This window comes from Miscanthus floridulus, chromosome 19, assembly GCF_019320115.1.
Source record: "Miscanthus floridulus cultivar M001 chromosome 19, ASM1932011v1, whole genome shotgun sequence".
Lineage (NCBI taxonomy): Eukaryota > Viridiplantae > Streptophyta > Magnoliopsida > Poales > Poaceae > Miscanthus > Miscanthus floridulus.
Window position 1 is genome coordinate 22,894,504 of NC_089598.1, and position 23,571 is coordinate 22,918,074.

The 23,571-nt window shown below is 45.8% G+C and overlaps 1 protein-coding gene, 1 non-coding gene and 2 pseudogenes across 2 annotated transcripts; 3 read left to right on the top strand and 1 right to left on the bottom strand.

The window, feature by feature from the left end:
- Positions 1 to 355: 355 nt before the first annotated feature.
- Positions 356 to 7,869, top strand: LOC136528082 (origin of replication complex subunit 1-like; annotated as a pseudogene).
- On the top strand, positions 1,964 to 2,041 carry LOC136530180 (small nucleolar RNA snoR28). Its single transcript, XR_010777669.1, has one exon. It is a non-coding gene; the product is annotated as a small nucleolar RNA snoR28 (small nucleolar RNA).
- A 359-nt stretch (positions 7,870 to 8,228) lies between the features above and the next one.
- LOC136528081 (uncharacterized) lies at positions 8,229 to 11,038 on the top strand. The gene is made up of 5 exons (XM_066520986.1): positions 8,229 to 8,717; positions 8,813 to 8,948; positions 9,199 to 9,290; positions 9,517 to 9,640; positions 9,733 to 11,038. The coding sequence occupies exons 1-5, from the start codon at positions 8,248 to 8,250 to the stop codon at positions 9,793 to 9,795; spliced, it is 885 nt and encodes a 294-aa protein (XP_066377083.1). The 5' UTR covers positions 8,229 to 8,247; the 3' UTR covers positions 9,796 to 11,038.
- A 211-nt stretch (positions 11,039 to 11,249) lies between these two features.
- Positions 11,250 to 13,121, bottom strand: LOC136528751 (UDP-glucuronate 4-epimerase 1-like; annotated as a pseudogene).
- Between the last annotated feature and the right edge of the window lie 10,450 nt (positions 13,122 to 23,571).

Below are 23,571 nucleotides of genomic sequence, written 5' to 3' on the forward strand. Positions count from 1 at the left end.
CAAACCTAAATTGCTACTACGTATAAGGTACCGTTTAGTTCCACTTCATTTTGCAAAATTTTTCAAGATTCCCCGTCACATCGAATCTTTGGACGCTTGCATGAAGCATTAAATATAAATAAAAAATAAAACTAATTACACAGTTTAGACGAAATTCACGAGACAAATCTTTTAAGCCTAATTAGACTATAATTGGATACTAATTGCCAAATAACAACGAAAGTGCTATAGTACCATTTCACCAAAAATTTTGTAAACTAAAGAAGCCCTAAGAAGAAAGGAGCAATTTAAAAAAATGCCAAAACTGCAGTGCGAATGGCCGCCAAACGGCCGAAACCCTAACCCGCCTCTCACGTACACGTCATCAGCCCCCTCCATTTCAAATCCACATTTCCCCCTTCCTCCGCCTCTCACCCCTCGCCGTCTCCGGCGAGACCCGGAAATGGATCTCGCCGCCACCCCCTCCAGGTCAAAATCCAAGCCCAGATCCTCGCCGGCAAAGCCCGTTGCCGCCCCCGCTGAGTCCAGGATGGACCTCTGCACCCCGTCCAAGCCCACGCCCAGGCGGAAGTCCAAATCGACGGCCTCGCCGGCGCCGATGTCTCCGGCGACGCGCTCCACCGTCCGGCACTCGCGCCGCCTCCTTGAAACCCCCACCAAAGCCGCCCCGGAGGTGCAGGTGAAGGCCTACGCCGACCCCTACCTCCAGGGGCAAGCGCGCCGCGCCGTCACCTAAAACCCCTGCTCAGCGCGAGCCCAAGAGGCAGAAGCGACACCCGAGAAAGAGGGCATACTACTGGAAGGTGGTGTATGACGGCGGGGAGTTCGAGGTCGGTGATGACGTGTACGTGAAGCGGCGGGAGGCGGCGGAGTCTGACGCGGAGGACCCTGAGGAGGAGGAGTGCCGCGTATGCTTCCGCACCGGCGGCGGGGTTATGGTGGAGTGCGACGCGTGCCTCGGTGGATTCCACCTGCGTTGCGTGCGACCGCCGCTTCGGAGGGTGCCTGAAGGTGACTGGGCGTGTCCATACTGCGAGGTCGAGCGCGCCGGAAAGGTGGCCGAGCGGCCCAGGCCTCCTGAGGGCAAGCGCATCAAGAGGACCGCCAGGGAGAAACTCCTTTCCAGCGATCTGTGGGCTGCACGCATCGAGAGGTCAGTGAGGCTTTGGCATTGCATTGGGTTTTGAAGTTCATGTGGTGAGCCACTGAAAATCGGCCTAGGAATTTTTTTCTCTTATACTGCATAACATGCATAACATGTTTTAACTGGTTATAGTTGACTTGTGAACTGGAAGGTGCTTACCGCTTACCTGGTTGTTACTGGTTACGGACTTTCGGAACACTTATGATAACTAACTTGCTGGTGTTATAAGCTATGGTGCAATAATTTGTCCTATTCATGGTTTAAGTGTTTCAATACTGAGTGATTGTAAAAAGTTTTATTATTAGTTGTAACATTCAGGTTTGTTTGCAAGGTATTGTTGTTCTATACTGAGGTGTGCCTCTTCATCCTCTTCTTTTTGTTTCTAAGAAAATGTTAAAAAAGCAACCTGTGATGGTAGATGTTCCTCATTTCCTCAATATGTCACCAGATACACTTTACATGTGTTAATGATACTTAGCACTTAATGCACTGTTTGTGAGTTTACTGAATGGTGCTGTTATCTGTAACAGTTTATGGAGGGAGCCTGATGGCACGTTCTGGGCAAAGGTCAGGTGGTACATTATCCCTGAAGAGACCGCAGCAGGAAGGCAGCCGCATAATTTGAGAAGAGAGCTGTATCGTACCAATGATCTTGGAGACATTGAGGTGATCATTGTCTTCTGTGTATAGTTGTCTCTTTCACAATTTTTCTTCACTTGTCCTTTTGTTGTCTTGAGTTCTTTGTGCTTGTGGCCTGTGCAGATGGAAACAATCCTTAGACATTGTTCTGTAATGAGCCCCAAAGACTTTAGGGATGCTAATGATGGAGATGATGTATTTTATTGTGAATATGAGTATGATATACATTGGCATAATTTTAAGCGTCTGGCAGATATTGATGATGAGCTGGAGGTATGTACGTGAACTCTTGAGATGCAAAACAGTCTTTGAAGCTTCGACACCATTGCGATTTACCCAGTGACTAAGCTTGTTCCTGCTCATTTCTTGTAGACAAAGGAAGATCCCAATGACGAGCCTTACAATGCTGGAGATGATTATAACAGTGACACTGATGAAGGATTCAGAGTATGATGAGGAGGAAGAATCCTACATCATCTTTCTCTGCCAGAAGGAACCAATCACATGGAATTGGCAGCGGTAACAACCCTTCTCTTCTCTCTTCATCTTCTGTTTTGTATCTTTACTGAAATAACACATTTATACATAGAACTCAAGGAAAGGTAGAATATATGGACCTACAAAAAATTGGGATACGAAAAATTCCTGAGCATGTTCGGTGCCACCAAAAGACTGAGCTGGAGAAGGCAAAAGCAACCCTATTATTGGCAACTCTTCCTAAGTCATTGCCTTGCAGGGATAAGTATGTTTATTCATCTGACTGAATGTTGTGCGCGTTTTACAAAAAACTGCTACTCAGCTTAAGTCTCATTTCAGAGAAATGGAGGAGATATCTATATTTGTAAAGGATGCAATCTGCAATGACCAGTGCCTAGGACGCTGCCTATATATACATGGTGTACCTGGTACTGGCAAGGTAAGACAATCTTTTTGTGGGTGCTTTTATGGTTTTATCTCATCTACCGTAGCTAGACATTAAACCAATTTTTCTGCATCTATTTTGTCAACCTACAGACTATGAGTGCACTTGCGGTTATGAGGAGGCTGAGATCTGAATTTGATTCTGGAACTCTGAGGCCGTATTGTTTTATTGAAATTAATGGTCTTAAATTAGCATCTCCAGAGAATATCTACAAGGTACTTCTGCTTTGTGGCCTAATGATAAATAAATCTGCCCTACTCAACTGTAGCTGGCACATAACCCTTAGGAAAGAATTGTAATTGGTGTATTCTTTTTAAAATCTGCAGGTTGTATATGAACAGTTGAGTGGGCATAGGGTTGGGTGGAAAAAGGCTCTTCACTATTTAACAGAACATTTTTCAGGTGGCACTAAAATTGGAAAGCAAGCAAACCAGCCAATTATTTTGCTCATTGATGAGCTTGATCTTCTTTTGACAAGAAACCAATCGGTAATAATTCAATCCACAATTATAATTGTTTATTTTGCTTATAGGTTTTATACCAGGGAGATTAATAAATAAACTAGCTGTTTGGTATTATCATTTGTTTTCCTATCATTTGACACTGGTATTTTTTTTTCTTATCAGGTGCTGTATAACATTCTTGATTGGCCCACCAAACCAAATTCAAATCTAGTTGTTATAGGTAACTAACTATTTTTTTTTTATTTTGACTGGTGGTTTTAGCCTTATCTTTTACTTACCCCTTGTCTGTTTTGCTATGATCGCAGGTATAGCAAACACAATGGATCTTCCAGAAAAGTTAGTTGCCTCGTATATCAAGTCGGATGGGTATCCAACGACTGTGTTTTGGTCCATACAGTTATAGGCAACTGCAGGAAATTATTACAAGCCGTCTAAAGGGTATTGATGCCTTTGAGGAACAGGCTATTGAATTTGCTTCTAGAAAGGTTTGCCTTGCAATACCATGTTTCTATGTTGCTGTGATGTCTTTTTATCCATAGCTGTTACTTTCTGCATCATTCCACCATTTTTGAGGTTTCCTTGGAACACATGAGGTGATAAGTTCATGTTGTGGTTGATTATAAATGAACTCATGATACTTGTGTTAGGCATCGAATCAAAGTAAAATATTAGTACTCCCCTCTGGTAAAAAAACTCATGACATTTTTTTTGCTTTTTATAGTTTTCGTGGTGCAATTTTGACCATATCTTTTCTTCTAAGATAAGTTATAACATCTAATAAATGCATGAGATTTTGAAAGTGTTATTCAAGACAAATATTTGCATGTGATTTTCATTTTTGCAAACTGAATGGCCAAACTTAAAAAATATTGACCGTATTTTAGCCAAAGTGTAATTCATAACCATAGGGACTACATTAAATGAGTTCACATTGCAGTGATCAATTTTTATGAAGCCTGGAGAAACAAAGAATTTTAAATGGCTGTCAATTTACGCCCCTCACTTGTCACTAATTAACTTGTACGAAGATTACTGCCATTTTCTATTGTAATGTTGGTTTGGACTTCCATTTACTTGCCTTTGCTTGTAGGTAGCTGCTATGTCAGGTGATGCTAGGCGAGCTTTAGAGATTTGTAGACGGGCAGCAGAGTTTGCAGACTACCGTGTTAAACAATCTCGACAATCTGCACAGAGTACTGCTTCTGCAAATAAAGGTACCGTGTGCATTTGTGTTGGAATCAACTATTCAAGAAAAAGTGTGCACACTGGATTAAAGGTCACATAAATCTCGATCACCAGTACAATTCCACCATTCGTGTTATGGTTTTACGACTTCAACCTTCCATTGTTTGGGTCAAATTCCAACTTGCATATAATCCACTGAACACGAATCCGATACTTGTAGGTGACGGTGTTGTTTGCATGGGTGACATAGAAGCTGCAATTCAGGAAGTCTTCCAGGCACCACATATTCAAGTGAGTTGACAATGTGTATTTATGCAAGCTTGTACCCATAACCAGATCAATTATTAAAGTCACTTGACCACCCATCATTCTTTGGATCTCTGCAACATTTTTGTCTCTTTGTTTACAGGTGATGAAGAATTGCCCAAAGTTTGGAAAAGTTATATTGGTTGCCTTAGTTCATGAGCTGTACAAAAGTGGACTAGGTGAAGTAATGTTTGATAAGGTGAGTTAGATTATCTTTTGTGTGTTTTTTACTTTTTAGCCGCTATGTTTCTGATTTTTAATTCTGTTGGTGGAAATAAAAAAAGTCCTTGCCAAGCCCAGGAGTCAGAGTATACAGATGGCCTTTAGGCTTACATGCTTAATTGCCTATGTGCCATGATGTTGACTCAAATCCAATACTTAGAATGAGTTACATTGGTACATAAATTTGTAGCGTCAGTTATGTCTGGCACGTCCCCTTGTGTGGCTGTCTCACCCCATGTTGGCAGTAGGGTATGCAGACGGCGGACTAAAAACTACCTTACAAATTGTTCATTTGGGATTTCCTCTGTTTTGCTGACATTTTTTTTTTCTGATGGCTAAACTTTTCTTGACATTGTATTGTTGGACTTCCAGACTTCATTCAGGATTCAGAATCCCTTGTTCATTTTTTAGGCAGTCCCCTATTTCCATTAACTATTTTTTTCCCTTTTCTATCTTACCCTGGAAGGGCTGGCCTGGTGCAAGCGGTAGAGTCTTACCGCCTGTGACTGGAAGGTCCCGGGTTCGAGTCGCGGTCTCCTCGCATTGCACAGGCGAGGGTAAGGCTTGCCACTAACACCCTTCTCCAGACCCCGCACAGAGCGGGAGCTCTCTGCACTGGGTACGCCCTTTTTTTCTATCTTACCCTGCTGCAATTGTAAAGATGGATGGAACTATCGCAAGTGCAATATTGTTTCACTGTATTGTTCATTTCAATGATTATCATCCAGTCTTAATTATACTTTCATACACTAAGTGGTGCTTTTCCCCCCACTAGCTTCATATCTGATTAAGTTTCCATGTGAACTGAGGTATGCAATGAACTGTTTCATGCTTACCTTGGAAGTTTCATAGTGGCAAGATGTTAACAGTACTGCTCTTGTTTATGTCCTGCCTGTTTGGGGCCATGCACATAATACTAGTATGGGTGCTTCTAAAGAAATCTAACGAGATATTTTCTTTTTCTGTAGTTAGCAACAACAGTTTCCTCCTGGTGCCATGCCAACAGAGAACTAGTGCCTGGTTACGACACACTCGTGAAAATTTGGTATGCTAATCCAATCTAATGTGTAGCTTGTAATAGATGAAACTGTTTTCAAGTTCCTTATACATACAGTTGACTCCATGAGTTCATGTACACATACCATCATGTGTAATGTGGCTAGTGATGGTGTTGCCTTCGCTTCTGTGTGCCATAGCAAATGCAGTTACATTGCCATGTTCTTATTGCAACTTCCAACCCTAGCATTTGCATGTATCATAATACCTGTCCCAAAGAACTTGACGTTCTAGTTCTGTCCTCAGCCAAACTATCTTAAGTTTGACAAAATTTATGGTAAAAAAATACCGATATCTATATTACCAAATAGGTACCATTAGATTCATCATGGAACTATTTTCATAGTATGCATATTTCATGTCATAAATGTTGACAGTATTCTTCGTAAACTTGTTCAAACTTAAATTAATTTGACTAAGGACAAGCCTATAATAACATGTTTTTATGGGACGGAGATAATAGTTTTCTAGTATATTGAAAGCAATGGCTATATGGACTAGTTTTCAATATACTAGACGCAAGGTAGTCTAGTTGGCCTACCTAGAATGACTCTTTTTTTTTGGGACAGACTACGGAGTTAATAGTTTTCTAGTAAATATTATTGAAAGCAATGACTATATGGACTAGTGCATGCTTCAGCCTAGTGCATACTTCAGCCTGACATCCATTTCAATTGCTATTGCATCCTTTGCATCTTTTGCGTGTTGACATTTTGAGCATGTGAAGATTGTGTGGAATTTGTGAACTTGGACCATACATTATTCAGGGTGGTCCAATTGGCATATCTTTTCTTGTACTGAATGCAGTTGTTGCTTTTAGTTAGCTGGGAATTAGTACTTGTGAAAATTCTCCTGTTGGACATTTTCATCATCTGTGGCATTTCATTCTTCTCTAACGAGATAGAACCACTGATACTTTGTGCTGATGTTCAATCACTTCTCATTTCTTCTAACTTTTATTTACTCTCCCTTTGATTTAGTTCAGTGCTCTATCAGTAACTTTTGTATATGTTCCATTCGCAGCTGCAAGCTTGGTGAAAGCAAGATCATCCTCTGCGAAGAGGGTAGTAAGCACAAGTTGCAGAAGCTGCAGCTGAACTATCCAAGGTCAGCTTTTGGAGACAGCATTAAAAACTTTTTAAGGCTTGTTTAGTTCATCTCCTAAAGTTTACTCCTATCACATATGTTTGGACACATGCATGTAGTATTAAACATAGACTAAAAAAATAACTAATTGCACAGATTGCGACTAATTTGCGAGACGAATTTTTTAAGCCTAACCAGTCTATGATTTGAAAACGTGGCGCTACAGTAAACATGTGCTAATGACGGATTAATTAGGCTTAATAAATTCGTCTCGCGGATTACTGAGGACTTCTGTAATTTGTTTTATTATTACTATCCGAACACTCTCATGTGACACCCCGATGTGACATCCCTAAACTTTACTCTCTGGATTTAAACACCACCTAAATCAGAGCCAAACATCAGTTTAAACCTACTTTCTCTTGCTCGTGATCTAATAACTCTGTTTTCTCGGTTGACAGTGACGATGTGACATTTGCCCTCAAGGAATCCCCAGATCTTCCTTGGCTATCCAAGTACTTGTGAGGCTCATATTGCATTTACCATGCATTCTGTTGCCTTTCTGTTCTCTTTGGAAGCAACAATTCTACTTTACCCGCAGTAAGTTCTCTTTGCACTGCTGATGTCCTGATTGCCGGCTTTTCATCCTTGATCTTTCTGGATTCTTGGACCTGCTAAGGAGCTTAACACATATCTTATGCAGAACCTTTCAAACACACATCCCATGGTCGATCTCGTGGTCACTCTAAGCCTCAGATCATGCAAAGGAACTGGCGAAGGATGTCGGCATGTCGCTGCACCCAACGGATCACACATATTTAATCGCACACCAGGAATGTAAAACGTTAAGAAACATGTATGTCTGGAATTTCGTCTCCTTCAAATTATGTTGTGTTTATGTTGAATTGAACTGCCGCGTGTGAGCTGATCCAGTTCGTTTTCTATTCCCATCTTTTAGTAACATTGAGAGTTTTGAATAAGAAACATTGTTGGTTACAAGAATTGTTGGTTACAAGAACATTGAGAGTTTTGAATAAGAAACATTGAGATATCAAATTTGTACTCTTTGCTGGCTCCAATGCGTTGGCCTCGTTCTGTTCTTTGGTCGTCTCCCTCGCTAAAACAACCGAAGCGTTGGAAACTAGCGGCCTTCAAAATTCGTCTCTGAAGCATCGAGGGCCCGCGGTCCCGCCGCCAGCATAAGCAGACCAAAACAACAGGGCATGGCGAAAAGAAGCGCCGCCGCCGCCGCGCCAGAGTCCCGGAGCCGGCGCGGCGCCCACGCCGTCCGGCTCCTCCAGAGGATCCATCACCGCTTCCTCCGCCTTCTCGGCGCCACTACACCCAAAACCGCCAGCCGCACAGCCAAGTCTGCCCGCAAGGTCGCGAGACCGAGGGAGCCCAAGAGCCTCATCAAGGCGGCGGATGAAAAGCAGGAGCAGGACGTCGAGGCACGGAGCCCCGATGCCGCCGCCGTTTCCGCTTCCGAGGCGGCCGTGGCGGGCAAGTACTGGGCGCACCGGTACAGCCTCTTCAACCTCTATGACCGCGGCGTGCGCATGGACGCCGAGGGCTGGTACTCCGCCACCCCGGAGTCCATCGCGGCGTCGCAGGCCGCCCGCGCCGCGCCCGGCGACCTCGTCGTCGACGCTTTCGCCGGGTGCGGCGGCAACTCCATCCAGTTCGCCGCCAGGTACGTGACGGGCACTACGCGGCGCGCCATCCCTTCTCCCGTTTCTCTTTGCCCTCTCCCCTGCTGCTGATTCCGCCTCCGCCGCGCCTCTGCAGGGGCTGCTACGTGGTCGCCGTGGAGATCGACCCGCGAAAGGTGGAGCTGGCGGCGCTCAACGCGAGGGTGTACGGCGTCGAGGACAGGATCGAGTTCATTGTCGGTGACTTCTTCCGCCTGGCGCCTTTCCTCAAGGTATCGTCTAATAGTTTCAGTAGCGCAGGGATTTCAGTAGTGCAGGGAGACTGAAAGATCGTCACAGTTTATGAGAGCTCAGTGCGATCAACCGACCAAGCTTTGGCCACTGATTTCAGAATCCTGAACCTCTCATGTCATATACTTATATCTGTACCCTGACACCTGACCATACTGTCACTGTAAAGAAGAACGTGCAGTTATTTCATCTTTCAAATTATTTGCTGATTGATTGCCTTAATGCCACCAGGCTGATTTGGTGTTCCTTTCACCACCCTGGGGAGGGCCATCATACATTCAAGCTCCAGTTTACACCCTTGATATGCTGAAGCCGAAAGACGGGTATGTTGTCCGCTTTGTTTGCCCTATCTGAAAGATAAGAGAACTACCGATAAGCAACTACATTTTGCTCTGTAATTCTGTAGCTATGACCATCAAAGTTTGCTCAAGAAAAATGTGAAAGTATGTATAATTGGCTAGTATTTGACTAGTAATCATGATGAAACATTAAGAATCAGGAAGCTTTCCGAAGAACATCATCTTGATAAGCTTAGGGCTTCGTGTGTAGGTATGCGACATTTCGAGCAGCTCAGAAAATAGCTCCTAACATCATGATGTTCTTGCCGCGGACCGTGGACGTGACTCAAGTGGAGGAACTTTCCTGGCTGTCTTGCCCTCCCTTAGATTTTGATGTATGTTTTTTGTTTAATTCTGTTATCAAACTTCCAGCATTTTCGAGGGAACTTTTGTGTTTCAAGACCTGTCTGATCTCTGATCATTCCAGAGCGAAGAGAACTACGTGCACCGCAGATTCAAAGGAATCACTGCCTATTTTGGAAGACGATGAGATCACTGAGCCCATTGTCAAAATTGGGATGAGCACAGAAGTTTTTCCAGGTTCATGCTGAAATCAAAATCTATGTCAATAAAATTGCTCCAAAATTTGTGTGAAAACCTCATATGCCAGAAGCAGAAGGGGCCTTAAAAGATGAGCATAAGCTTTAGCTTCTCTGTTGAGCAATGTTTTTAAGGCGTCGCTTTGGCGTCGCCTAATCGGCAAGGCGCTACAGGCGGGACGATTTGGCGGACGACTCGCCTCAGATTGGTATGGCGTCCGCCTTACTACCATGGCGTCCGAAAGTCGTCGATTTGGCGTCCGATTCGTCGAAATCGAGCAAGGCAGGCGCCATACGGGGATGGCAAACGCGGGCGTGGGAGAAAGGACGGGGAAAGCATCGCGCGCGCGGGAGATTAGGCGCGCGGGGAGAGAGGAGCGCAGGAGAAATCAGAGAGCAGAGAGAGGAGCACTCGCAGGGAAGACGGACCTACCCGCGCGAACGCGTTCGCCCGCGCCGCCGGTAGAAGCTGCCGCCGCCGAGGCTCCGCCTCCCCCTCCCCTGTTCCCCATCCGTGCGAGGAGCAGCCGCCGGCGGGCTGCTGTTTCCCCGTCGCCTCTTCTGGTCCTCCATTGAGCAGGACACGAGCCGCTTCGCCTCTCCCTTCCCTCTTCCCCACCCGCGCGAGGAGCAGCCGCCGCGCGGACTGCTGTTTCCCCACCGCCTCCTCTGGTGAACATCGAGCAGGAGCAGGACCCGAGCCGCCTCCTCCAGTCTTCCCTCGAGCAGGAGATCTTGAACGGGAGACGGCGGCGGCTGTCGATCTGAGAGCACTGACCAGAGAGGAAAGGGAAGCAGAGGAGAGAGAGGAAGGGGAAGCAGAGGGGCGGAGGGAAGAGCAGAGCAGCACATCAGGAGGAGAGGGAAGCAGAGCAGGGCATCCGGAGAGGGGCAGAGGGAAGCAGAGCAGCCACTCGAGCGGTCGTGCCGTCGTGTGGAGGCGGAATAGCAGTGGGGAGCGGCGGTGCCAGGAGGGGAAGGAGCACATGGTCTGCCTAGTGGGCTGGGCAAGCCCACTTCTTACTCGGCTCCTTTCTTTTTCTTTTTTTTTTCCTTTCCTTTTTTCTTCATCTACTGCTCTAAGCTGCTGTTTTCATTTTTTAATTAATTTCTTAAGGCGTCGCCTCGCCTCACGCTTTAGTCGCTTAAGCGTAAGGCGGTAGTCAGTCGCCTCGCCTCGCCTTACCGCCTTGAAAACATTGCTGTTGAGAGTCATGTTCCCTGCGAAATCATCTGTAGAGGTCAGGAAGGAGGATACTCATTATTAGATATCTAATAAATTGAGCTGGGAATTAAAATGCAGTCCCTGCTCAAAGGATGCTATCACACCATTGTGTCAGGTAACATCAGCTGCTATGTTTCTTTCAGGCACCTGTTAAGTGGCCTGTCTGTTTGCCTAGTAAGATCCCCAAAGTTGCTATTGTTATTTGTGATGATGAGTAAATTTTGAGAAAGAAAGGATAACACTATAACAATTGATACAATTTACAGAAGAAAATACAGAATGAAGGGGATCACATCACCCCTCCATTTCATCGCTCTGTCGCCTTTCCCTCCTCTCCTCACCCAGCTACAACAGAATTCTATTCTTCCTTGCATTTCCGTCCCCGACTTGTCTGGACCCAAAAAATGCCAATCTTTGATCAGAAGAAAATGGAAGGCACGACAGAGCGACATTTACTAATCACATACTGATCATCATGAGTTCCTGAAGGTATGCGTTCCCTGATTGTATCCGTAGTAGGAGAGGTACCACCTGACGAACTTCTTCAACCCCATCTCCAGGCTTGTCGTGGGCTTGTAGCCGAGCTGCTCCCGTGCCAAGCTGATGTTGGCGTGTGTGTAGGGCACGTCGCCATTGCCGGGCATCTCCACCACGTTCCTCTTGGCCTTCACCCGCAGGTACCTCTCCAGGATGGACACCAGCGTGGGCACAGTGACTGGCGACGTGTTCCCCAGGTTGAAGATCCGGTAGGGCGCCGGGCCGCGCTTCTTGCCGCCCGTGCCGGTGCTCCGGCCCGCCGTGTCCAGCGACGCGAGGCAGCCGCGCACGATGTCGTCGATGTAGGTGAAGTCCCGGGCGAGGTCGACGTGGTCCCTGCCCCTGTACACCGTGATGGGCTTCCCCTGGAGGATGTTGCGGGTGAAGGAGAAGTAGGCCATGTCGGGGCGTCCCCACGGCCCGTACACGGTGAAGAAGCGGAGGCCGGTGACGGAGAGGCCGTAGATGTGGTTGTAGGTGTGGGTGATCTCCTCGCCGGCCTTCTTGGTGGCGGCGTACAGCGACGCCGGTCCTGTCGGTGCGGTGCGCCTCGGAGAAGGGGACGCGGTCGTTGAGTCCGTAGACGGAGGAGGAGGACGCCCACACGACGGCCGGCTGCGGGTCGGCGTCCTTGCAGGCCTCGAGGAGGGAGACGAGGCCGGCGATGTTGGAGTGCACGTACGACGCCGGGTTCTCCATGGCGTAGCGCACGCCGGCCTGCGCGGCGAGGTGGAGCACGTGGGTGAAGGGCACGACGTCGAAGAGCTTGGCCAGGAGGCGGCCGTCGTTGATGTCGCCCTCCACGACTGAACACGCCGTGGGAGCCCTAGCAGCGCGCGGCGGGCCTTCTTGAGGGAAGGGTCGTAGTAGGAGTTGAAGTTGTCGATGCCCACGACGCCGTCGCCGCGCTTGCGGAGCGCCAGCGAGCAGTGCGTGCCCACGAAGCCGGCGGCGCCCGTGACGAGCACGGACAGCCCGGCGCCCTCCGCGGACCCCGGCGGCCGCCGCGGCGACGCCGACGCCCGGATCTGGCGCTCCCAGTGCAGCCCGCCCCAGGACGCCGCGAAGTAGCGGGAGGAGGTGTCGACGAAGGAGTGGACGCTCAGGTACGTGGCCGTCATGGCCACCAGGAAGAGCGCCCACAGGAACATGGTCCCCGTGGACGCGAAGCAGCGGTGCAGGTGCCGGCTCATCGCCCCCGCCCGCTCCACCTTCACCTTCCCCGGCGTCGACGGGTACAGGTCCTCCTCCAGCACTCGCATCCTCCTCGCATGCGATCGATCCACCTGCACCGCAGCCCACTCCGGCGGCCAATGCAAAGAGCTTTTGCAGACCTCGTCGACCTCTTCCGTCTAAACAGGGATCAAGCCTTCGATTCCACCTCCTGCTGCTCCTCTATGTGATGACGTTCTTGCATGCGCGCGCGCGCTTTCCTTGCAAGATCGTCTTCTCGGCAATGGCATGGCACGACGATGGGCGGAGGCGGCCGGCGCGCGCTAAGGACTAAGGAGGGGAGGAGAGAGAAAGGGGAGATGTTATAAATAGCCATTGTTGGCTTCGTGTTGTGTTTTTTCAGGGCTCGGCGATGTTGATGGAGGTCCCTGTAATTTAGCCCCGTCTATTTTTAGCTCTGCTGGACTTGAAGACACACGAGTATGTACTGCGCTCTCGTCCTTCCTTCCGGCGGTGGCTGGTTTCGAGAAGGTTTGAAAGTGTCGTGACCATGGGGGAGACAGGGTTTCTTATCAGGGTAGTCTGAGCAGTAGCAGTCGGAGCTGGGAATTTCATGTCCCACTTTCGAAGGATGCCACCTCAGCTTTTGCCGAGGAATTAACGAAACACGCTCTCTCTCCGTAATTTTTCATCTCACTGTTTTAAAAACTAGCTGTAGCATATAATTCTCGCAAGACTTTGTGATCAAATGTCCTAGGTAAACTATGAGAATTTTTACGGATGCTTGAAAATAATGAGAGTCTTTCATTCACTTAGGTCTAATGGTTAAAAATAGGAAGGAATCTAATAAGAAGAATTAAAGTCGTGGACTGGAACTTAAATTTAGTAGGGTGCAGAACTGATTTCTATTCCCCCCCCCCCCCAAAGGGTATAATGGTATTTGCGTTCGGTAGAAGTCCCACGCCGTCCACCGCAGCGCGGGCTTCCCGACGCTCACGCTCTAGGAGCTGTTGGCGGCGGTGGCGCGCTGCCGCCTGCGTACCCGCCGTTTCGTCGACTCGATGCGGCGCCGCTGGGTGGACTCGTGGCTATGGCGGCGGCGCCGTCAGGAACAGTGGCTGTGCGGCTGTGCTGTGCCTGCGCGAAGATGTGATCACGTGTACTGCAGCGCACGGGCGCCGGAGAAGAGCAGGGTGCAGGCACAACAGCAATCCAAGCAAAGTAGGAGTGGCCAATGCGAAGCAAGGGCCGCAGGGCAACAAAGATCATTAAGGCCGCGAAGCTCACTGTAAGGAAAATGGACCATAAACCTATTTACTTTAGATTTTAGTGTTTGATGACCAACATAACTAAATTAGACTAATGAATTTGCAAAGTGATTGTTTTGTAGTTCAATAGGGTGCAAGACGTGACTTGGACGAAGGACGACGTGATGATCCGATGATTCAACACCATAAGTCAGACCTTAGAAGCACAAGAGAAGACTCAAGACATCCAGCAAAGTCCAAGCACGAAGATAGGAACCAAGCCGGACGCAAGATCGTGAAGAAATGAGCTCACAGAGGTGACCGGACGCTGGCGAAAAGCGATCGGACGCTCCGATCAAGAGGCTCGACAGCGGCAGACGCGATCGGATGCTGGAGACAAACCGATCGGACGTAGGACTGCAGCGTCCGATCAAGTATAGAAAGGTTCTAGAGCGTCGAAATTGCGACCGGACGCTGGCAGCGTCCGATCAGTTGATCGCGGCTCTAACGGTCGGGACGACTGGATGCGTCCGGTCAGGATGTGATCAGCGTCCGGTCAGTAGCAGAAAAGCGGAATTTTGTCCCCAACGGCTACTTTCTCAGTGGGGCTTATAAATAGACCCCCAACCGGCCATTTGAGGCATGTGGAGCTGAGAAAACATATCAAGGGTGTTGCTACACCATTTTAGTGATCTCTACTTGTATAGTGCTTAGTGATTCATTAGGTGATTAACGTAGGTGCTTTGCGAAGTGCTTAGGTTGATTAGACCACCGCTTATGCTCTTGCTCTATGTGTTACGCCTAGTGTTTAGTGAGGTTTGCATACCTCTTACCACTCGGTGCTTGCGCGCACCATTGTTGTACATTGGAGGGGCTTGTAGTCTTGCAAGATCACATCAACCGTGGTTGTGGTGTGGTCGTCACCGTGTACCGGAGGGAACAAGGCCCGTGGCATTTCGACCGGAAGCTTGATAGTGAAGACGGCGGGGAGCATCTGGGAGAGGCTTGCCGGAAGGCACGTCGGAGACCCACTTGCGTGTGGGGAAGGCCCGAGGCTATCTACGGAGTTACCTGACCGGGAGCTTGGCCCTTGCGAGGGATTCCTTGCGAGGGGCTCCAACGAGGACTAGGGGAAGCTTGCGTGCTTCTCGATACCTCGGTAAAAATACCAGAGTCATCGACGGGAGTTTGCATATCTCTACCTTGCTCTTTAGCTTCCGCATTTACATTGATTATATTACTCCTTTTGCGGTAGAGATAGCAACGCACTAGCAAAACTATAGTTGTACTTTTAGATAGTTTATCTTTTGCATATGTTTTTGCTAAGATTAGAAAAAGAGGCCATAGTTTAGAGTTAGATTTTTAAGTTACCTAATTCACCTTCCCTCTTAGGCGTCACGGTCCCCTACACTCACGACCTTCTTAGCATCATTCACTTCCCTAGAATCCATAAACACAAGTATAAAAACAATTCAGTGTTCATTAGAGGAAGCACATTGAACTCGTTGCCGGATTTGGTTCACAGTAAGCTAAGAAGTTATAAATTGAATTTTTCATTCAAGCTTGCATCAGGTTTCCGAAATGCCTGAATCCACAAATTCAGTATTGCCAATTACCATCTCAGGCTTGAATCGTTGATTGGTCATCAATCTTGTTGTAGTGAATGTGGTTCATCTAGAACGGTTACATTGGATGAGGATGAAAATCTCATTACCAAGCAGCCCCTGCTAAGCTCAGTGCCATCGAGCCCCTTGAGACAGTTGGTAGCGAGCCACGGACACACCGGCGGCCGCCGTGCGCCCCATGCAGGCGGGCAGGCGGCTGCCGGGTGGCGTCGATCCCTCGCAGCCAGCCAAGCCGCAGGCTCTTGCAGGCGGGCGCCGACGAGCCCCTGCAGGCAGGCCATGGTGAGCCTGGACAGACTGGCGGCGAGCCGGCGAACCGTCTCCGACGCTGATGCATGTGTGCGTTCGGTGCAAAAGAAAAAGATAACGATTAAAGGTAATGCCTGCACTAAAATAACTAAACTATCCTTAATTATATTTAATTAATTACTTTTAAATCATACGGCTCATAAAAAATTCCACAGGAGGAACCACCGGTTCCTCCCAAGCACCGTAAAACATCTCGTAAACTATATATATGTCACCGTTCAAAATTATACTCAAATTTAGTATGGCACGTCTCATATTTATATGTCGCCAGTCAAAATTATACTCAAATTCTATATGTGGCCATATCTCGTATTTGAAATTTCAGGTGGGCAAACAAAACATTGTCCTGGAGAATATATTAAAGATCATGTGATACCACAAACCTCAAGAATTATATTTAGGACTAATCTCCTCGAGTGAATTAGCCCTTTCACGCATTTCGACATCTTTCCTGTTGCCAATACATACGATTAATGGCAGTGTTCGGCTAGGATAAATTTTCCACTGTTTATGCTAAAAAATACTGTTTATGCTAGAATGTTGTTGCCTCAACAAACCATAGAATCCTCGTTCCTCACCAATTTTGAGTAGACGCTCGGTATCTTCTCTCTACAGAGATGAAACTCATCCTCCTCTACTCTTCACTTCTTTGCTAGCTCAATGTTTTTACTGATGTGTCACGGTAATAAATGCTGAAAAAAAATCTCCATTAAAACTGGCCTTTTTGTCAACAGTACATACATTTACATCAATCGTAAAACTAAAAGATGTACTGCATGCACAATGCAAGGAGTAAATAAACTGAATTAACAAAAGGATAACCCCTGTGTCCAGAACAGGTCGCGATCATGACGCCGGTTTTCCCTTGCAGACCCAACAGCAACGCAACAGAAACAAAAGCGCGCTGGATTGCATTGCACCCACGGTTCATGAAGCACTTCTGGCCTGTGCCGTTCATGCTGCTTGCTGCTCTCTCCGTTGCCCTCCGGATGAAGCCTAGATCTTTTCATGTGCCGGTGCTGCGGTGCACCATTGGTCACGACTCACGACATATGCCTATCTAGTGGAGACTGTGGAGTACATACATATCCCAATGCATGCCAGTCAGTATACCACTACCACTAGTGTCTAGTATAGCATGGTTTTGCTAGACAGTGTTGGACACCTTGGCTATATAATAAGCACAAGCTATGGATCCGGTTTAGCCAATGGGGATGTTTATCCAAATTCCAGGTCCTGTTTGGAACAAAGTAATATAAAACGGAGGAATAGAAAAAAAACATATATGGTAGTGTGAAAAGCAAAAAATTATAGGATTCCAAAACAGAGAATAAATTACTTGGAGCTATTTGGATTGCAGTAATATGGTTGAATCATCACATGTCCTAAATAACAGATCAGTTCTAGCTGTTGCTGCATCCTAGAGTGATTTAGGGGCTCACAGAGTCATTTATCGCCTATCATATTATTATTATTTAATTTATAACTACCACCGTCCTGTTTGTTTAGGCTTGTTTGACTTATAAACCGTATTTTTTCAGCCAATAAACAATATTTTTCTCTCATATCAAATTAGCCAATAATACTTTCAGCCATGTCTTATCAGCCAATCAAGCCCCAACGAACATGGCGCACATCTCTGTAGCAGTTGTACACCTGTACTGTCTCTGAGTTGCTGGCCGTTCTCTCTCGTGGACGTCGTTCTTATCTTCTCTGTAATGTGTTCTCTCTGTCTGGCCGCTCCCTTCCCTAGGGGCGTGATTAGTTGTAGAGCAAGCCTCGAGCCAGGATGGCTAGGCTGTGCATGACCAAAGAAGCCGGGTTGAGCTCGTGCAAGTGGTCGTGTTTGGTTATCTTTGTTGTTGGTTCAGTACGAGATGAGATCATGTTTGGTTGCATGTATGTATCAAAGTTTTGGGTGTCTGACACATGAGTCCCTACACCATGTGTGAATCAAGCCGTCCTGCACGGAGAGGGAAGTGAAAATTGAGAAGACGGAGATGTGCGGGATGGAGTAGGGCAGATTAACGAAAGGATGCAGGCGAAAGGTGCGAGCAGGAGAACCAAACACAACCGCAATATACCGAGTGATACCGGATGATCCTTCGAACGGCGTGAGCGGAGCAACCAATCACGCCCTATGCGTCCCTTCCTCGTACTCTCTACGTCCTCAGCGCATGAGTTCAAGGAGAGGCTGCAGGCTCCATCGATGACGAGGCTCGTCGCAGCCAGGAAAGCTTCTTTTCTTCTCCCTGTTCCGTTCGTTGCCTTGCCTCCACGAATCGATGTTTTTTTTTCTCTGCTGGCAATGGTTGCGATTTGTGAATCAATCTTATCCCTCATCAGATGAAGCCCCAGTAGGAAGGAGTGAAGGTGTGCAAGCGCGGGTCGGCGTGACGAGAGAGCGAGCAAGATTTCCATTGATTTGGAGTGGATGCTTTTTTCCCTGTGAAATGCACGTAGCTCGGTCCCTTTCCTCCGGAAGGGAAATCTGTTTTCCTTTGTTCCAAACGCAACCAAACGTTTCCTTTCCTGAGGAACGGTACCCTCCAAAATTCCTGTAAAAACCCTTCCCCCAATGGGAATGTTTTCCTGTGCCTTTTGCTGAACTGGGAGAGACCTCAGAAACATGACGGTAGTTAGCTCCTGAGCCTGTGGACCACGATCCTGTCTGTCTGTTTCCATGTGATGCAATATGCATGGATATGACCAACTCACACTGCAATCAGGGCGGATTCTGCATATGGTCTGGACGAGGGAAAAAAAAGAAGGTTAGTAAGCTTCACGGATTTAGGGCAGGTATGTTGCTACGTATCAGCAGTCTCAAACACCGTATCTTGCAACGTCACATATGATTTTTGGTGATATGGGGAAGAGATGGGAAGGTGAGAGAAAGAGGTGGATGTTTCGTGAAGTAACCACCTCATGAGAAAAAAAATTTAGGACTATAAGATAACTATTTCACTATTGTACGATTTAATGCATTGTCATGCAACTCACAAACTTTCCTTTATTAATTGCACAAAATAAGAATTCTTGAATTATTATAAGACAACTTATTAAAAGACAGCGTATTGTATGAGTTGATTGATCAATTATCTCATGATTACGTGCCACTATATAAGACCATCTATAAGAGAATACTAATGTACTTGCCCTTAGGTGAAGATTCTGTCGGTTTGGATGGCAAGCCAACCTGAGAGTAACAGCGCCTGCCATAGCACATCTCAAGGTTCAGTGTATAGCCATGTGCTTGTTGATGGGCAAAAAGCTAGACCCAACATGTTCGTGGGCGTGAATCTAGAGGTGTAGTATCTAAACCTGCAAAAACCCATGAGTTTTTTTTTAAAACCCAATCCATCATAGAAGAGTAGCTCATATCAACCACAATACCTCAAACTCAACGAGATCGATTCATTTAGAGGCCTATATAAAATGGACTTCCCATCTCAAACCCTAACCTAACTCACTCCTTCCACACTCAACCGCCCGACCATGCTACGACAACGTTTGCGGCGCACATCTCGATCATGCATTCACGCTTCATCTTGCGTGTCGCGCTGCATCAAGATATTGATATCTTGACTGCTTGAATATGTATGTCATTGATATATGAACAACGGTCGTTATTTTTCGTTGCACTATGCATATATACTTCATACTAGATACATGTCTGTGCGTTGCACTGGGGTCATGAATTTTTATCCATGTCTAAGACAACAAACACGTCTTTTTGTTTTAGATTAAAAAAATCTACAAATCTATCTTCATAGAAAATGCAAACATTACAACGCGTTGTCCAGAAACTTGAAGAAGAACTGAATAATAATTTCCCTTGTAGTTTACTCCTACAGTACACATGTGAACGTGCCAATTATTTAACGCAAAGTGTAAGACGCGCGGGGTCATGCTCCTGGTGGAGCGAGCGACCACACGCGGCCTGGACTACGTCCTTTAGGGCCTCCCGAGCCTGCTGCGATGGGCCTGCGACGCATGCGATCCTCCTACGCTCATATGCATGCGGCTTGTTTTTCCTTATTCTTTTTAATTTATTTAGTTTTTGTTTTATCTGAGTTTTTATTTTTCTTTTCATTTTTTGTCCTTCCTTATTTTTTATTTCTTTTGGTTTTCATTATTTTTTCTTTAGTTTTTATTTTCTATTTGACATTTTCACTTACTTTTTCCGATAGTTTCAGTTTCTTTTTATTTTATTTTGTATACTTTAGTTTTCAGTTATTTTTTTGTCATTTCAGTTTTCAGTCCAGTTTTTTCAGTTTTAGTTTTCAGTCAAGTTTTTTTCAATATTTTTTTAGTTTCAGTTTTCAGTCACCCTTAGATTCGAATGTATTCCTAAATCCTACGCATTAGTTGTATAATAGTTAACTCTCTAAGTTGGCGCCTTATGCAATGTTTCTTCTAATAATTTGCCCCTCAAAGTGTAGCTTGTCTTATTTTGGGTCGCTACTCTTATCTTTTTAATAAATATCACTTCATTTTGTCAGCCGATTATGTTTCCCGGGTCATATAGTGGGTTATATAATAACTTGTTTCTCTAGTTGACAGCTTATGCAATACGTGTTCTAATATAATAATTTATCCATAGGTTGCAACTTGTTTTGTTTTGTGCCGCTATCCTTATTTTTTAATAAATGCCCCTAGTTGATAGCAATGTTTCCTGGCTTTTTAATGTGTTTTATAATAATTTGCCCCTAATTGACAGCTTAGGCAATGTTTATTTTAATAATTTATCCTCGTAGGTTGCAGCTTGTCTTGTTTTGGTCCGCTACTCTCTTTAGATGTTAATACCTTTATGTAAATAGTATATATCAAATTTATTATATTCGCATGGTAACAATCGATGTGCATACCATGTAAAAACTTTTGATTATTTTTAGAGTAGCAAGTTTAGTATTACATGATAGCAACTTCTATCTATATAGATATTGCTACAAAAATAAAATTCGTCGAAATATAGGTAAGTGTGATCAAGTTTTGTTCGTCTTGTCACGTTGAACATACTGGTGCAGACGGAATTAAAAATGAAAACCCCGTTCAAAAGTTATAGCTTTTTTTAAATGTTTGTTTTTTGGAAAGCGTGCAAGTGAGGGCTGGACCCCTGGAGCATCGGAAAAAATTGGATGGACGATGGGTCCATTGCATCTCGCGTGCGACCCCCGGCTGATGGATGCCGCGTGTACGGAGACTCCATCAGACGGCAGACGTGCAGGATCCCTCGACTGGAGAAAAACCAGACGTACCAGTAGAGAACAGATCTTTGATCCTTGGTTAAAATAGGCTTTAGTCCCGGAATTTGTTACGCCCGAGACTAGAGATACCTTTAGTCCTGGTTGGTGGCTCTAACTGGGACTAAAGGTCCCTGCCCAACGGCTACTACGCCAGACAGAGGTGGCAGGGACCTTTAGTCCTGGTTGGAGCCACCAACCGGGACTAAAGGTATACTTTTACTTCCGGTTGGTGGCTCCAACCGGGAGTAAAGGTCTACTCCCGGGCCGTGGCTGCACCCGGGGTTGGAAAGTTACCTTTAGTCCCGGTTGGAGCCACCAACCGGGACTAAAGGTCCCCCCTTTATATATCGGCCGTCTCCTTCTTACTCTCCGAGCCCGAGCTCAGCACATTTTGAAGCTCACTACACTAGTGTTCTTCCTCCCTCCATTGTTCCTCCATCCATTTTTCGATTCCTCCGTCGATTTCTTCTATTCGATTCTTTAGTTGTAAAGGTTACCAATCTCATACTCTCATTTTTCATCATTGTCTTATCTCATTTTGTTCACTATATATATATGGTTCTTTATTGTGGTTTTTTTTATTTATAAGCAATTTGAGCTCAAAATCACTTCAAGCTTGCATATTTACATGAAGGAAGGTTAAAGTAGCTATTAAAAACTAGTATTCACCGTTCATTTGTAGCATGCATAGCACACTTCATTGTTTAGAGATATAGAGAATTTTAGAGTTTTTTAATTTTATTTGTTTATAAAATGAGAAATTTATAGTGTATTAAAAATGAGTATAGGGACTAGTGCCTCCGACTGGTATGACAGATGCAATGCAAGGCCGTGCAATAGAAATCAAATCCGTTCTCTTTTGACGATACGCCCGAACAGCCGGGTCTGACAGATTTGGTGGTTGAACGGGTCCGTCGACCGTCGCCGTGCGACTGTACGACAAAGAACGGCATCGATCGACCATAGTATTTTATTGTCCGGAGTCTGGTCCGGGGTGCAATGCAACGCAATGACAATTGACAATGCGTTACTAGGTCAAAATATGGTCATTTCTATGGACTCTGCGACTAAACATTTTATTTTAACTTTTTATGAAATGAAAAACTTAGAAAATAGTTAGAAAATTATAGAAAATCCATACTAGTTGAACTTGCGGGCCGTGTTTAGCTCGGCGAGCATGTTCTCTGCCGAGCGGTAACGGACATCAAGGAGGAGCTTTGATTCTACGAGGGAAAGCGGCAACGGTCGTGGAAGACCGTGTTCCCTTCCTCGTAGAATCGGAGCTCTTCCTTGACCAAGTACGGTGCCGTCCGGTGGAGAAATGCTCGCCGAGATAATCACGTAAGCAAGGTCAACTAGTACGGATGTTTATTTATTAAAACATGTTTTTGAGCTATAAATCCTACTGGCCGTCTTCTTCCTTCCCGAGCCCGCCCGAGAGCTTAAGTTCAAATTTAAGCAGTGTTCTTGCTCTTTCTCCATCCATTCTTCGATTCCTCCATCGATTTCTTCGATTCCTCCGTCGATTCTTCGGTTCTAAAGGTTACCAACTTCATACTCTCATGTTTCATCATTGTCTTATCCCATTTTGTTCACTATATATATATATGATTCTTTATTGTGGTTTTTTTTCATTTGTAAGCAATTTGAGCTCAAAATCACTTCAAGCTTGCATATTTACATTAAGGAAGGTTAAAGTAGCTAGTTGAACTAGCGGACCGTGTCATTTCGGCGAGCATGTTCTCTACCGAGCGGTAACGGACATCAAGGAGGAGCTTTGATTCTATGAGGGAGAGCGGCAACGGTCGTGGAAGACCGTGTTCCCTTCCTCGTAGAATCGGAGCTCTTCCGTGGCTAAGTACGGTGCCGTCCGGTGGAGAAATGCTCGCTGAGATGATCACGTAAGCAAGGTCAACTAGTACCGATGGTTATTTATTCACACGTCCCGATATCATCACAGTAGTCTGTCAATCACCGTACACAAACATAGTATATATATAAATATAAACGATAATCGATTGTTATGTGTGTACACTCCCATTCTTCTGTTAATTTGCGGAAATATCATGTGAATTACTTACCTGCCGCAGTAAAAGACGAGAACACAATGACCATTAAAAATATCATTGTTTAGAGATATAGATAATTTTATAGTTTCTTAATTTTATTTGTTTATAAAATGAGAAATTTATAGTGTATTAAAAAATGAGTATAGAGAGTAGATGACAACTGCTTCCGAGTCCTCGGCCTCTCATGGGTTTCCAAAGCGACTTAGGCCGGGCCTCCCTCTCATTCCATGCGGCAAGTGTCGTGATGAGACGAAGATTGTGATGGAGTACCGAGTGAAGGAGGGTCCCAACAAGGA

Bases quoted from the DNA above. Each gene is read 5' to 3' on its own strand.
- LOC136528081 (XM_066520986.1), top strand. From the start codon at position 8,248: ATGGCGAAAAGAAGCGCCGCCGCCGCCGCGCCAGAGTCCCGGAGCCGG. The intron at 8,718-8,812 runs GTACGTGACGGG...GCGCCTCTGCAG, and splicing joins TCCATCCAGTTCGCCGCCAG to GGGCTGCTACGTGGTCGCCG. The intron at 8,949-9,198 runs GTATCGTCTAAT...TAATGCCACCAG, and splicing joins GCCTGGCGCCTTTCCTCAAG to GCTGATTTGGTGTTCCTTTC.